The 15,290-nt window shown below is 38.0% G+C and overlaps 5 protein-coding genes across 7 annotated transcripts; all 5 read left to right on the top strand.

Moving 5' to 3' along the window:
* Window positions 1-93: 93 nt before the first annotated feature.
* LOC117495354 (gamma-crystallin M2-like) lies at window positions 94-2,478 on the top strand. The gene is made up of 3 exons (XM_034146558.1): window positions 94-105; window positions 987-1,229; window positions 2,063-2,478. The coding sequence occupies exons 1-3, from the start codon at window positions 94-96 to the stop codon at window positions 2,336-2,338; spliced, it is 531 nt and encodes a 176-aa protein (XP_034002449.1). The 3' UTR covers window positions 2,339-2,478.
* A 1,902-nt stretch (window positions 2,479-4,380) lies between these two features.
* Window positions 4,381-5,911, top strand: LOC117495359 (gamma-crystallin M3-like). The gene is made up of 3 exons (XM_034146566.1): window positions 4,381-4,389; window positions 4,700-4,942; window positions 5,639-5,911. Exons 1-3 carry the CDS (start codon window positions 4,381-4,383, stop codon window positions 5,909-5,911), a joined length of 525 nt encoding a protein of 174 aa, XP_034002457.1.
* A 1,506-nt stretch (window positions 5,912-7,417) lies between these two features.
* Window positions 7,418-9,156, top strand: LOC117495361 (gamma-crystallin M2-like). The gene is made up of 3 exons (XM_034146568.1): window positions 7,418-7,426; window positions 7,997-8,236; window positions 8,884-9,156. Exons 1-3 carry the CDS (start codon window positions 7,418-7,420, stop codon window positions 9,154-9,156), a joined length of 522 nt encoding a protein of 173 aa, XP_034002459.1.
* A 752-nt stretch (window positions 9,157-9,908) lies between these two features.
* LOC117495372 (gamma-crystallin M2-like) lies at window positions 9,909-10,778 on the top strand. Its single transcript, XM_034146580.1, has 3 exons — window positions 9,909-9,923; window positions 10,034-10,276; window positions 10,485-10,778. Exons 1-3 carry the CDS (start codon window positions 9,915-9,917, stop codon window positions 10,758-10,760), a joined length of 528 nt encoding a protein of 175 aa, XP_034002471.1. The 5' UTR covers window positions 9,909-9,914; the 3' UTR covers window positions 10,761-10,778.
* Window positions 10,779-12,631: 1,853 nt separating this feature from the next.
* On the top strand, window positions 12,632-13,382 carry si:dkey-57a22.15 (uncharacterized protein LOC795575 homolog). 3 transcript variants are annotated; one of them, XM_034146562.1, is made up of 3 exons: window positions 12,632-12,640; window positions 12,767-13,009; window positions 13,110-13,382. In XM_034146562.1, the coding sequence occupies exons 1-3, from the start codon at window positions 12,632-12,634 to the stop codon at window positions 13,380-13,382; spliced, it is 525 nt and encodes a 174-aa protein (XP_034002453.1). The 3 variants fall into 3 exon arrangements, with proteins under 3 accessions (XP_034002453.1, XP_034002450.1, XP_034002451.1); XM_034146559.1 differs by having other exon boundaries at window positions 13,086-13,382; XM_034146560.1 differs by having other exon boundaries at window positions 12,632-12,649.
* The last annotated feature ends 1,908 nt before the right edge of the window (window positions 13,383-15,290 follow it).

The following is a 15,290-nucleotide window of genomic DNA, read 5'->3' as shown; positions in this document are numbered from 1 at the left end:
CACCCTTTGATTGAGGTTTATATAGAGCGCTCTGCTGCTGCTTAGTGAGACCAACATTTCCCCAAGGTGACTGGCTCCAGGACTCTTTGCAAGATGAGTAGTAAGGTAAGGTTTTCTGGATTTCTGGATTTATAAACCTGGTGTTGTAGCCAGGGCAATGCAGGACATTCTGGATATTAATGCAACCTCTAAAAAATGTCAAAGAGAAACTGTTGTGTAGCTATTTATATCATGATAGGTGCGAGAATACGCTGCTTGCTCACGCGTCAACCTTGCAGGTATGATGAGGATTTGGGTCCGAAACTAACTGTGGCAAAAAGAGAAGGAAGAAGAGTTTTACCTCATCACTTAAAACTGTCTTTGACTTCTTTCAACAGGCTTTATGTTAAAAAAATGTGCATGCAGGAATAAAATAAACCAAAAACGAGGTGTTAGGCTAAAATATATGTTGTTCAAACAGCAGGGAAGTGATTAATAGTGCAACAACTATATATTTAGAATTTAATTATCTTCTTTTGCAGCTATGATTAGGCTCTAGGTGGGAAACTAAGTGTGCAATTAATGTGAAAAGACCCATACTATTAAATCACACAGACTTAAAACACTCTTTGATGCCTTTATTGGCTTTATGTTTGAGAACATCTGCATGCAGACAACACAAATATGCAAAAGACCTTCAATTAAAATGTTCTTGTTCATTCGGTCGGACGTGGATTAATACTGCAACAACTTATATTAAGAATGAAATGTTTTATTTTGCATGAGATAATATATGTATTTTATTCCTGTTTCATAGATGTATGTGCACAATAGCTACAGCTTAGTTTTGGGAATGGAAATCTTGGTTCCTAGGCTTCTCCAACAACAACTTTCTAAGCATAAAAATACATGTTGTCACTAAATGGTGCAATAAAATAGATTTGCAGGAATTGTGGACTGAGTGTGACCTCTCCCTGATTTCTCCCTGATTTCTCTCCTGGACTCAGATCACTTTTTACGAGGACAGGAACTTCCAGGGCCGCTCCCATGAGTGCGACACCGACTGCCCCGACATGCACCCCCACTTCAGCCGCTGCAACTCCATCAAGGTGGAGAGCGGCTGCTGGGTGCTGTACGAGAAGCCCAACTACACCGGGTACCAGTACGTCCTGACCCGGGGCGAGTACCCCGACTACCAGCGCTGGATGGGCTACAATGACACCATCCGCTCCTGCCGTACCTTCTCCTATGTGAGTCAAAATGTCTGCTTTATATAATTTGTTTGAGTGTTTTGACCTGGTAGACAATGAAGAAGGGGAATGAATGGATGTTCCTTTGTGCAAAGAGTTTTCACACACCGTATTTTAAAGTGAATTCATCAAAGGATTCAAAGGCTTTATTGTCATACAGCTACACAACAGTTTTTGCATTGAAAATCAACATAGAGTATACATAACATAAAATTAAGAACATAAAATAGTGCAATAGACAACATGGTGTAATGCATATTCTTTTTATCAGAGATCAACTTGTTATATGTATGTTATTTCGTTTTTTTCATTGTTTAAAAAGTCCCTAAATGTGTGTTTTGTTCAGTTTATGTGACTTATTTTGTGTGCATAATGCAAATTATAATGAATCAATTGCAAATGAAGGTTTTTCGCTCCGAACAAAAGTCTCCGGGACTAAACTAAATGGATGTAACTGGATATATTCTTTTCTGTTATTCCTTTATTTAACAATAATTACAAATATGTAAAGTGTATGAGCTACACTGAAAAAAACAAAAAATGTCTTCTTTAATTAAGACTTTAATGTTATGTCAACAAATCACACTTAATTGTATTAGGTTAGTTGAAAGCTTAAATAAGTTGAAATACAAATATTAGGCTCAACTACAATATTATTACTTGCAACTAACCGAATACAATTAAGTGGCATTTGTTGACATAATACATTTAATTAAAGTCAATGTTTCAGTCTTTTCAGTGCACTTGATTAAATCTACTTAGTTACTTTACTCCACTGCCTGTACACTTCCTGTTTTTAACTTTGTGTTTTTACCTCCCTGTGTTTCCTCCAGGCCAGCGAGGGCCCGTACCGGATGCGGATCTACGAGCGTCCCAACTTCCAGGGTCAGATGATGGAGTTCAGCGACGACTGCGAGTCGGTGCAGGAGAACTTCTGCAGCCACGACATTTACTCCTGCAACGTGATGGAGGGCTACTGGACCCTCTACGAACACCCCAACTACCGCGGCCGGCAGTACTTCATGAGGCCCGGGGAGTACCGCAAGTTCAGCGACTGGGGGGCCACCTGCGCCACCACCGGGTCCTTCCGCAGAATCACAGAGTTTTGATTTAATAATAAAATATATGCATGCTATTGATTTGATTTACATCTAAAAAAAATCCAACTCCTGAAAAAAACATCTATTTGAGGAAATGTCTTTGAACTGTGTGGTAAAATTAGGAGTGGGGTGTTTCATTTGGCATAATGATAAAGAGATTGTTTTGAATAACTAAATAAATTAATCTATTATAAACTGTTTCCTCTGTGCTTTTGTTAATATATATTTTGGTGTCGAGCGACTGGCTCCTAAAAAGCCACTTTGGGTCATTAAACTAACAAAAAGAAATCCATCTTTTGACGTACCAGTATTTCTTATTTTGTTTTCAGTGACACTGACACTTTAGATACACATATTTACTCTTAACTTGTTGCTTATTAGCATGCATATAAGTAGTTTATTGGCTCTTTATTAGTTATTATAAAGCATAAAGCAAGCGTATTAATGCCTGAACATATTCTACAACTACTAGGTTCAAGGTTCAAGGTCCAAGGTTCAAGGTTCAAGGTTCTTTATTTTGTCATACGAACATAGTTACAGTGTAACTGAATGAAAATCTTAGGTCACAGGCTTCTCCAACAGTGCAACACAATAACACAGATACACAGAAAAATAGTGCAAGTAAATAGTAAATAGTAAATAGTAAATAGTAAATAGTAAATACAAAAAGAAAAATAGTTTAAAAAAGTGAAATAGTGCAATAAGAGTCTATATGCAAGTTATTGGAATGATATATTAGATAAGTAGATACATAATTCTAAGTAGCAGATGAATGTTATGGATGTTGTTTCAGCAGTTCAGGTGTTTAACAGTCTTATTGCCTGTGGGATGAAACTGTCCCTGAGTCTGGTGGTTTTAGTCCGGATGCCAGACGGCAGCAGACAGAACAGTTTGTGGCTGGGGTGATGGGGTTCTTTTATAATCCTGAGGGATTTCTTCCTGAGCCGCTGGGAGTAAAGGTCCTCCATGGATGGCAGCTCCGTCCTGGTGATGTTCTCTGCAGTTTTCACCACCCTCTGTAAAGCCTTACGATTGAGGGCGGTGCAGCTGCCGTACCAGGCCGTGATGCAGCCAGTCAGGATACTCTGCCATAAACAAAGAGTTTTACTGCTTATTGACAGTAAATAAATACTTTGCTCAGATGGTGGCACACGAAGAGATATTCTTCTTTAATAACACTTAATACAAATGGTCTATTCTCATGCGCAAAAAAAATCCGCCTTTCTGTATCCGATTATGTTGTAAAGTTAGTTCTGACTAATTTGCTAGTCAACCTGAGTAGGCTTTATCTTTTGGACAATATATTGTGAACTGGACCAAATCTAGAGTCATTTGAAACTGTTACTAACACTTGTAGCTTTAGGTTTTGTTACATATGAATAGACCAAATAATTATTATGAGCATAAAGTGTTGCCTTAGTGTTTCCCACGCTTAATAATTACCACTTCTAATATTTGTATGTAATCATGTATGAGTCTATATTAATATATGCATGACCCTTACATTAATACACTAGAATATACATTTTATATTTATTGTTGTTTTAAATATTTAAGATGAAGTGCTTGTTTGTGATAAATTGAAAATAAGTGTGTTATTTTCCTGTTTTATTTTGTCTGCCAATCACATCCCTTCAGATACAGAAAGCATCATCACTGATCAACAATGGGCGTACTATTAACTCACTCGTCTGTTACTGACAACAGTAGACAACATATTCAAACACTGTTTAAGCTTATTAAAACATATATCTATTTCCCCATGTTTACACATATGTTCAGCTTCTTAACCCTGTATGACTACACTGACAATATCCCATTTAAAACAGACAGAAGATGGGTCAAAGAGCTCAGCGCTGATTGTGTTGCAGCTGTTGCTGGAAGCTGCAGAGTTTCTGTTAACCCTTTATCCCAGCGGACAAACAGGAGACTCCTGTAGGGTCTCTGCTGACTGCAGGACTACAATAACAACACGGGCTAACGTATAAAAACATGGACTCCCTTTGGTGGTCAAAGCACAGAAGGAAGTTTGACCAACATCAGCTGCCATCATGGGAAAGGTTTGTATCCAGATTTACTTTAAAAATAAAGATAGGACTGGCTGATAATTCAATATGATAGTTGATTTTCTTTCAATGGAAGTGAGGCATTTGAGATATTGTGATATACAATTGTGATGTACACATTTATAATAAAAAGCAGGCACTTACTAAAATGTGTTAGAAACTTTGGTGTGAATTAACTGAGGGGATATATATTTTAATATCGTTTTTTGGTTTTGTTTCACTCCAATGCAATTAACAAACACTGTATACATTGATACATACTACTACCGTACTCAATGTGATTCTTTGTTTTTTGCTCCTTCAGATCATCTTCTACGAGGACAGGAACTTTGGAGGCCAGCACCATGAGTGCATGAGCGACTGCTCCGACCTGCACTCCAGGTTCGAGCAGTGCCGCTCCATCAGGGTCGAGAGCGGCATGTTCATGATCTACGACCGCCCGGGCTTCATGGGAACTCAGTTCTACATGAAGAGGGGAGAGTACTCCGACTACATGGGCATGACTGGCATGAATGACTGTGTCAGGTCCTGTCGCATGATCCCCATGGTGAGGCCTCTTGTCAAATAATATACCCTATATTATCAATTCAATTCAATTCAAATAGCTTTATTAGCCAGTATTACCAAAGCTTTGTTCATTGCCACATCTATACATACATATACATTTGGAATGGACTGTTAAGTTCATAAACATTGTGAACAAATGCAGGATTAACTTGTTTTCTTTACAACAAAAACAATATACTTTTTGAACATAAAATAGATGTTATACTAAATTACAGATCAAGAGAATGTTTATGTATAACATTACATTTTTTGAGGTAACATGAAAGTAGCCTTTATTTAGACTCTTTCCTTTAGTTGCATTTGAACAATTACCAAATAATCAGAAATGGTTAAGATGTTTTGTATTACATATGTTTTCATGTAGTAGAGATGATATACAGTAGTAGAAAAATACGGCCAAGGATTCAACTTTGACTTGGACAGAGCCAGGCAAACTGCAATGCCGAGTCTTTATGCTAAGCTAAGCTAACTAGCTGCTCTTGCTATATCATATTTTCTTTTAAATGTATTCATGTTTGGTATCAATCTTCTCATCTATGTCTTGGCAACCAAAATAAGCATGTTTCAGAAAATATCAAACTATTCCTCCGAACAAAACGCTTTAGACAGTATTTAAACAATTTTGAAACCTCTGTAACTTTTGTTGAGATGTGACCATTTTACTTTCCCTCTGCAGCACAACGGCAGCTCCAAGATGAGGCTGTACGAGCATTTCGACATGGGAGGTCAGATGATGGAGCTGACAGACAACTGCCCCAACTTCAATGAGCGTTTCCACATGTCCAACGTCAACTCCTGCAACGTGATGGACGGCCACTGGCTCATGTACGAGCAGCCCAACTACAGGGGACGTCACTACTACATGAGGCCCGGCCAGTACAAGAGCTTCAACGAATGGAGCGGCAACAACTCCAGGATCGGCTCCATCAGGCGTCTCATGGATCTCTAAAGACAGAAACACAGTTCTTGTCAAATGTCTGCTCTTTGCCCTGTTTCACACGCTGAATAAAATGGCGTCAGTGCTCAATTGTATTCAGTTTTTCTCTTGCTCTCTGCGTTTGGAGGGCATGTTTTCCTCTGAGGATGTGAAGGGGTCATGGCCTGACATCCTGACTCTCATCAGAGGCCTGAATAAAATCCTGCAAGCGCTGACACTTACAACCGAGACTCAAGCGTAATCCATTGTAGCGCTTAAAGAAAGTCTGCTTCTCTCAGTGTGCTCTTCTTTGACACTAAATGAAATAATTTAAAAATACATTACAAAAGTGAATCTTGCCTTTAGACAATCTTACCACAAGGTCCATTGATTAGCTGTTAAAACACATCACATGATCATATCACATGATCTCCATCAGCCAATAGTTTGCCCAGTTGTTGTGGAAAAACAGGATCAAACTTTTAACCTTAAGAAATCCTTTTAGTGCTTGGAAAAAATATACCTTTCAAAGTGATTCTTTTCTTGGTGAATGTCTTGTGATATGATCAAAAGCTCCAGAATAGATGTTAAATGAACCTTTTGGAGTGATTGGTTCATCTACATTTGCTTTGACATCTGATTAACTAATACAGAGTATGCTACAAACTAATACAAGGGTATTTCTGGTTCAAATTTTAGATTTAAAACGTTCTGTTAAAGCAGTGTGCCGTTATTGTTTTTGGTGTTTTTATTGGACAGACATTAGCCTGTCCACCAGAGGGCAGTGGTAAAAAGTTGAAATGATATATAACCACAGATCAAACTAACATGCCTTTAAAATAAAACAAACAGAAAATCTCAAATGAAAACAATGTGAGGAATAACATTTGCTCATATAATCATCTTTAGATACAGCTTACAAATGATATGTACTTATAGGGTCATAATAAACAAATACATAGGATCTATAAATAATATTGTTATCTATTAATATTCAATTTCACAACTTATTATTCTTGAAAATAAGAGAAAAAGCGATGTAGTGTGAACTTAAACACTGTTGGTTAAACTTAACTTTGGAGAAAGTATTGATAATAAATTAGCAAAAGATCCAAAGATGTGGAAATATAATCATCGACTTAATCATATAGTCATCGAGTTAATTAGGTGATAAAAAAAGAAAAAATGTGCATACCAATAAATACTCTGATGCAAGAAATCTCTCCATGAGCACCTCTGCATAAACTAGAGGATAAAATACGAATATATATAAAAAATCCACCCATTCAGGACTGTTTCATTTAAAAAACCTCATGCCACAACACGTTACCAAACAGCTCTTACCTGTACAACCATTACTCCTAAATATCTCTTCAGGGTAACACCGTGACAAAAATGACAAAGATTTCTGGCTATTACAATATGAATGACACGTGCAGAGTCTGCGTTTTGCTTTCACTATATATGTGAAAGGTGGGAGTCTTCAAAGAGCTGCACGGATCACACGGTGAAGGCATGGCGCAAGGCAACCGGGGCATCATGGGGAAGGTAAACAGAACACTATAGGAATAGGAAGGGGGAGAGAACACCGTTTTTTACCTATAGGACTGGAAAATGCTTTTATTTTGAATGTCAAGGTTGTTCTTGAGCTTCATAACCGTGTTTTTTCCATTTAAAGTAGGAGAAAGTGAATACATTATGTGAAGTAAAGGCATCCAGTTTTTCCTTTTCAAGCCTTAACCTTCATTACTATGATTCTTTCAAGGTAAAATATGAGGAATCAGATGGAAATATTGTGAGAAAAAGGCTTTTATTGTGAATTTAACAAAGTTCAAACAGGCCTCAAGGCTTTTATTTGAAGTCTTGAGCTTCCTTTCTTTCTTCTTTCAGATGAAATAAGGAGAAAGTGGGTTAAAACATGTGAGGAACATGCTTATATTGTAAAGTAAACTAAATGAAAACAGGCCCCAAGGTTTTTCTTTTTAAGTCTTCAGCTTCATATTAAATCAAGATAGATGGAATTGGAAATACCCAGAACTAAGTTTTACAGCATGATAAGTTACAAATATGTTTAGAAATCTATTTCCAAAACAAAAGCACAATATTTTCCATTTCTAGATCGTCTTCTATGAGGAAAGGAACTTCTGTGGGCGACAGTTTGAGTGCAACCAGGACTGTGCCGAACTGAGGTGCGTTCTCAAACAATGCAGCTCCATCCGAGTGGAGAGCGGCTGCTTCATGATCTACGACCAGCCCAACTTCAGCGGGAACCAGTACTGCCTGAAGAAAGGAGAGTATCCCGACTGTCAACACTGGATGGGCACCGACTCTGTCTTCTCTTGTCGACTCATCTCAATGGTGAGCAAATGTTTTGGGGGATTTCTAACACAAACCAGGTTTATATTGAGCTATATAGTTCTATTAAAATATGGATATTGAGGTGATGTGTAGGAGATTCTCTTCTCCGAATACAAATGTGTGTATTACTTTTTTTCTGGCAGGTTAAAAATGTGCCTTCAGCACTTTGTTTTAGTTGGACTTTTATTGCCAAATGTCATGGCAATCCATCTTAAAGTGTCACTATATTTAAATCCAAATCACAAATGTTAACCTTATGGTGGAGCTAGAGGAAAAGTCACTTTGATACATGAAAGACTGTACTATTTCAGTCTAGACACCAACCAAACCACATTAGTAAGGTCTTTTAGAGAGAGCAAGATCAAGGCTTTCTCTATAAGTAAAACATAACAAGTGTATCCGCCCATTGATTCGAACTCGCTCCAAAATGTAATGGCCCATGCTTTGATCTTCCACAAGGTTCTTCTCACATCTGGGTGTATACAGTCCATTTTAAGATTATTAACGACTCATTGTATTCTTTCTTAATATTTCTTCATATAAAATGGCGTGTTATCATTAAAGATACAATATAGCTGACACAAAGGATAACATTTATTGACATATAAATGTTTTTTTGGTTTCTAAATGTTTCCAATTTAAACTAGGATGCCGGGGCGTTCAGCATGCGCCTGTACCAGAGGATCGAGTTCGGAGGTCAGATGATGGACCTGGCGGACGACTGTCCCAGCGTCCATGAACGCTTTCACTTGAACGACATCTTCTCCTGCAACGTGACCAATGGAAACTGGCTGTTCTACGAGCACCCAGACTTCCAGGGCAGGATGTACCTGATAAGACGCGGAGAGTACATGAGGTTCAGCGAGTGGGGAGGCAGGAGCGCCCGAGTCGGCTCCATCAGACGCATCCTGGACTATTGATCTGCTTTAGAGCATCCAAGAGCTGCATTGACATTTTGGAAATGCTTCATGCTCAGATAAAGACCACCAAAAGGACAATATACGTTATGTGACTCTCACTTGGACCTTTTTCTGTAATATTTTGTCATTCATCTTGAAGGATAAGACAATATCCTAAAAAAACCTTTGAAAAGCACAGACAACAACATTTTCATGACTTGTACTCACCATCGTAATAAAGCATTTGCAAAATGGAGTCTTCATATTCGCTTCAGTTGTGAGCAGGACCTCAAACATTTTAAAACATGGCATTAGTTTCAAGATTCAAGATTCAAAGGCTTTAAGAAGCCTTCAAGTAGTGAGAGTGAAGTACTATGTATTGTACCACAGAAAATACTGTACATTTGCCCATGTCCATTAAAAAACATACTGACATGATGGATTGTACTGACTATCACGTGTCCGCAACATTTTATATCGGTTTAATCCTGCTGATGCTGTACAGTTCACAGTCTATTGTACGGTGGCCCTTTCTGGAGGGAAATAGTGATGAACATGGAGGAAAGAACAATAACTCATCGCACACCAAGAATAATCTATACACAAACAGATTTTTCCCACCCACCCGCACCCCTGATACATCAACGCTGTGAGGGATATATTTAAATGACAATGCTTTATGCTGTGCAATCACACAGCCGCCCTTTCTTTCTTTTTTTATAAAGCACAGTGACTTGGCTGAGGGTCATCATTGACCGCAGTCTGATACCAACATAACCATGGGAAAGGTAAGGAACTATGGTTTTATCCACATTGTATTTTACCCATTACTTTCCATCCAAAGCTCTGCATTAACAAATGAAACTATCGGTGCATGTGCAATTATTGCTTTTTGCAGATCATATTTTACGAGGACAGGAACTTCCAGGGGCGCTCTCATGAGTGCAGCAGCGACAGTGCCGACCTCCACTCGTACTTCAACAGATGCAACTCCATCAGGGTGGATAGCGGCTGCTTCATGATCTATGAGAGGCCCAACTACACGGGAAACCAGTACTACCTGAGGAGAGGAGAGTACTCTGACAACCAGCGTGCCATTGGCCTCAACGACTGTGTCAAGTCTTGCCGTATGATCCCCCAGGTAAGTCAGAAATAAAAAAATATCCCTAATGGACCAATTTTGTAGTCTTTTTTCCATTTGATGTGCTATTTTCTAGCTCTTAAAGGCTTGTAATATGTCAGTAGTGATGTACCTGACTAGTTTGAGAGATCACACCTAAAATATCTCTGGATACCAATGGGATGTATTATAATGCTGCATAGTAACAATGTTTTCCATCCATTCCCAGCACCGTGGCTCCTACAAGATGAGGCTCTACGAACGCTCCGACATGTCCGGTCAGATGCACGAAATGTTGGACGACTGCCCAAACATCCAGGACCGCCTCAGCATGTCCGACTTCAACTCCTGTAACGTGATGGAAGGCCACTGGCTGCTGTACGACCAGCCCAACTACAAGGGCAGGGCGTACTACATGAGGCCCGGGGAGTACAGGAGGTTCAGCGACTGGGGAGGCGTCAGCCCCAGAGTCGGCTCCATCAGAAGAATCAGCGACTTGAACTGAAGTCATGCCTTAATTCAACGCATCTTTCCCCAAGTCTGTGTTTTCCAATAAACTTCAACAGCTTCATAAACATTCATGCCTCTCTTGTGTTTATTAGCCAGTTGTCAGCTGTGGTTTTGTGCTTCATAATTGGTCATTGAATTAGTTGAACACTTTTTTGTAGGATTTCTAAATGCATTTTTTTCTTACAATTGATTGTTCCCAAACGTAGACTGCCATACCAAACAATCCATTAGTTGCCCTCTCCCAATTTGAGCCCCCCAAAACTGGTGGATATACTGGCAGACCATAAACACATGTTTGGTGTTAAAGCTTAAGCTGAATATAGAGAGACGCAGCACACACTGGTATAACAAAATGAGCTGAATATCACAAATGCAATGATTGAGATTAAGACATACACCTCAAACATCATGATGGATTTGGTGAAGAATGACACACATAGACACTGTCTCAAAGTATTATAGAACATAATATTCCAAGCACAATTTATAAATGCACAGCATGAAACCAATTACAACCAAAATCTTAAATGTTTCCAAATAATAATAATGAATTATTCTGATTCTGATTCTGATGATCATAATTGTTATACCGTATAGCTACTGGCACTTTATTATTTCTTAAAATATACTTATAAATTATCAGAAAGATAGGTATTCTGTTAACATTCATAATATTTAGAAAAACTATTACTGACAGTTAAAGAACAATACCTTATGAAAAAGTGTTCTTTCTATACACCAAAGAGAGTTTTGTTACAGTATATATCACCATAAATAATGTCAGTTAATAATATCAAACATTGATTTTAAACAAAAATATCCAAGTAAATAACATTTAAAAAATAAATATGCACGTCGATTTTAAAATGTTCATAACTAATACTGCGTCACAGGTGTGTATTTACTTACGATATGAAACAGAAGATTTTCTACATATCCTCTCTAGTCCCTGCAGTTAGAAATTCAAACAAAATATAACTGGTCATTATCCTTTTAAAAAACATGTACAAATATGGCACCAACAATTCCCCATGACACCATGGAGGATATTTCCGAAAATATATTTATTTTAATATTTACATGATATTAGACAAACAACATCAATACATCCATCTTCATGAAGTAAAAGCATAGTAATCATTTGCTAAATCTGGAGCAATAATGTAAAGGCTACTCATTTTGTAGTTTAATATTATATATAATATTAAAGGGGAAGTATTCGAAAAGTCAGACATGTATGGAATACATCAAGGGAATTGTAGTCCATAGAGTCCAAACTGTCAGATACTTGAAGACACACACACACACGCACACGCACACGCACACACACACACACACACACACACACACACACACACACACACACACACACACACACACACACACACACACACACACACACACACACACACACACACACACACACACATACAGTACAAGAAACTTTTAAAACCTTTGGTTTCAGAGTAGCACAGTCCAACAGCACGGTGTAAACTTACTTATTTGCATACAGTGGGTTTGCTCAGGTAGAACGTTAGGCAGAGCAAATGGCTTCCTGCTCTGTTATGCAACATATTTAATGCGAAAGGGCTGTTCCATGTTGTTCTGCAGCCATTGTCCACTGGACGTGTGGATACCATACTAGTCTTTTCCTTTGTCCATGCATGTCAAAACACCAAACCAGTTAATTATTTATCCTTTTTTCCAAAAACAAATCCATATTTCCGTCCCAATGTTGTGCTCCAACAAAAAGGTAAACATGTGCCAGTAGCCTTCAATTATAGAGAATTTGAATAACAATACTTTGTTTGTCAAGAGGTAGTATAAAAAGCCCTGAAAACATGGGGAATCTCTCCAACGGAGACCATGGGCAAGGTAAGTACTGTTTTTTTCTCTCTGCTTATATTAAATGTACTGCAACGTTTTCTCAGTATGTTTTATGTTTTCTCAACTCTTATTGCTGAAACATTGGCAGCTACTGACACATTTATTCCCCAATAGATTATCTTTTACGAGGACAAAAACTTCCAGGGTCGGAGCTATGAGTGCAGCAACGACTGCACGGACCTTCACTCGTACTTCAGCCGCTGCAACTCCATCAGGGTGGAGAGCGGCTGCTTCATGATCTACGAGCGACCCAACTTCATGGGCCACCAGTACTTCATGAGGAGGGGAGAGTACCCTGACTACCAGAGGTGGATGGGATTCAGTAGCTGTATCCGCTCATGCAGGATGATTCCACAGGTAAGACGACGATTAAAGACGATGGACATTTTGCTTTAAAGTCTGATCATTTCCAAAAGGCACTTGGTTAAAGAAGACTTCATGTCCTTTGTTCCCACAGTATCGAGGCTCCTACAGATTGCGCATCTACGAGAAGCCCGACTTCAGCGGTCACATGATGGAGTTCATGGATGACTGTCCCTGTGTGTCTGACCGTTTCCATCACCGCCATGTGTACTCCAGTAATGTTATGAATGGCTTCTGGATCTTCTATGAGTACCCCAACTACCGAGGCAGACAGTACTTCCTGAGACCTGGGGAATACAGGAGGTACCGCGACTGGTGCGCCACCTGCGCCATCGTTGGCTCCTTCAGGAGGGTCAACGAATTTTAGCCATTTAGCGAAACCTTGCTGTAAATATCAAACACTTTGTTTATTAAAGATGTTGCATTTTTAAATCTCCTTTGTGAATGTGTTTTGATTAGTTTGACAAAGTCTGATGTTGTTGCCTGGGCTTAAAAATAAACAGAGCCTTTCATTAAGACGATAAAAAGGCTGTGTGGTTTGCAGATCTGTAATACATTTGCCGTTACTGTGAACAAAAGGTAATTATTTTTGACATTTTGTATACACCCTAACTACAAGAAACAAGAGGGGTAAGCAGCCATAACTGTACTGCAGCATATAAAATACCCATGAGAGTGAATAATGCTTCATCAACCTTTTCTTCTGTGATACTTGTTATGACTCAATTATCTGCCCGATTTATATATTATCATATAATATATATTATCATATAATACTGAAGGTAAGTGTAATAAGCTAAGGCAATCAGCCTACACCACGACACAAATTAACTCAAATACTATAAATCCTATTTTATGTAAATAATTATTTTACATATTTCTGATTATTTACAACTATTTATTTAATTTACATACAGAACTTTCTTGAAATAGAAATGGGATTTTATATTTTTTAGATAAGTCATGAGTATAGAAAATCAAAAGAAACATCACTGTATGAAGTAGTTATGTGCACTCTACCAAATGTAATGCCATTTAAATTGTTTAAAATACAGTCCTCAAGACTTTTATTTAGATAACATTTATTAATTATTGTTGCACATTGCAGTCCTGCAGAAAAATAAGGTTGCCTGCAATGTCGACAGTAAAATAGTGGACTGTTTAAAACATGTTTTGTATTTAGCAGACATGCAGATGACATTTATGAATCTCAGGGTTATGTAATTGAACAAGTGTCTGAGCCAGTTACTATGGTGCTAAGGTAGCAGCTATTTTGCCTAGCTAAAAAAGCAATGCCGTTGCTTATCCAATTGTTGCTTCGTAGGGTTGAGCACCCTGATCCTAACTGCACAAATTACTCACCCCTAATTAAAAAATCAACACCTAGGAAAGACAGCTCCTGTATCAGGAAGTGGCTTTACATTTGTGCACAGGGAGGAAGTTGTGTCTGACTTAGTGGCAAACAAACCGATTAAACAAATCCTGCAACATGGATAAACGGATGGATAAATAAATAGGATAAACTGCAATAACGGAATAAAACAAACGATTATCTGCTTAAATTGAAGGCAGTTGATCTTACAACTTACCATGGTCCATGGGCATGTGACAAGTATAGTCACAACAGCCTTTTGTGCTCCCTCTACAGCAATTTACAGCAGAAAAAAAGGCAAATACAATGGATAAGTTAACATATTAAATAAAGAGGCAAGCACATGTTAATACAATTTAATATGTATATATAATGAAAATAAGTATCAACATTATAAAAGTATGTAAAGTATATATAGAAATGTGCAAAAACATTCAGAGACATGAACACATTAACAATAATCAACTGTACAAAAGTGTAAGTGCACATGAGCAGTGGTATTCTCATGTGAAAGCACCTGCAGCATCTCACTGTGAGACACCGCCAGAGCTGGGAGAAGTACTCAGATCTTGTACTTGAGTAAAGTAGAATACCAGAGTGTAGGAATACTCTGTTACAGGTAAAAGTCCTGCATTCACAAAGTACTAATTTTCCAGTATGGCCCATATCAGATTTAAAAATACTACATTTCTGTATTATAATCATCATTAATGCATTCATTTCAATGTTCATTTGGTAAAGGTGGGGATTATTTGTATTACTTGCTATACTAATGGGAAGCGTAACCTATAATAATAATGATTTATTGGTTGGTTTATATTCTGTATTATGAAACCTGCAAAGTAGCTAGTAAGTCGTTTTCCAAATTTAATGTAGTGGAGTAAAAACAAAAAAATAGTGCCT

The sequence above is a fragment of the Trematomus bernacchii genome, unplaced genomic scaffold (genome assembly GCF_902827165.1).
Source record: "Trematomus bernacchii unplaced genomic scaffold, fTreBer1.1, whole genome shotgun sequence".
Lineage (NCBI taxonomy): Eukaryota > Metazoa > Chordata > Actinopteri > Perciformes > Nototheniidae > Trematomus > Trematomus bernacchii.
Note: the sequence above shows the minus strand (reverse complement) of the source record. Positions and strands in the feature narration are given on the sequence as shown.

Excerpts from the sequence above, each read along its gene's own strand:
- LOC117495354 (XM_034146558.1), top strand. Across the intron at positions 1,230-2,062 it reads CCTGCCGTACCTTCTCCTAT|GCCAGCGAGGGCCCGTACCG; the intron begins GTGAGTCAAAAT and ends TGTTTCCTCCAG.
- LOC117495359 (XM_034146566.1), top strand. Across the intron at positions 4,943-5,638 it reads CCTGTCGCATGATCCCCATG|CACAACGGCAGCTCCAAGAT; the intron begins GTGAGGCCTCTT and ends TTCCCTCTGCAG.
- LOC117495361 (XM_034146568.1), top strand. Across the intron at positions 8,237-8,883 it reads CTTGTCGACTCATCTCAATG|GATGCCGGGGCGTTCAGCAT; the intron begins GTGAGCAAATGT and ends AATTTAAACTAG.
- LOC117495372 (XM_034146580.1), top strand. Across the intron at positions 10,277-10,484 it reads CTTGCCGTATGATCCCCCAG|CACCGTGGCTCCTACAAGAT; the intron begins GTAAGTCAGAAA and ends ATCCATTCCCAG.
- si:dkey-57a22.15 (XM_034146559.1), top strand. Across the intron at positions 13,010-13,085 it reads CATGCAGGATGATTCCACAG|ACTTCATGTCCTTTGTTCCC; the intron begins GTAAGACGACGA and ends TGGTTAAAGAAG.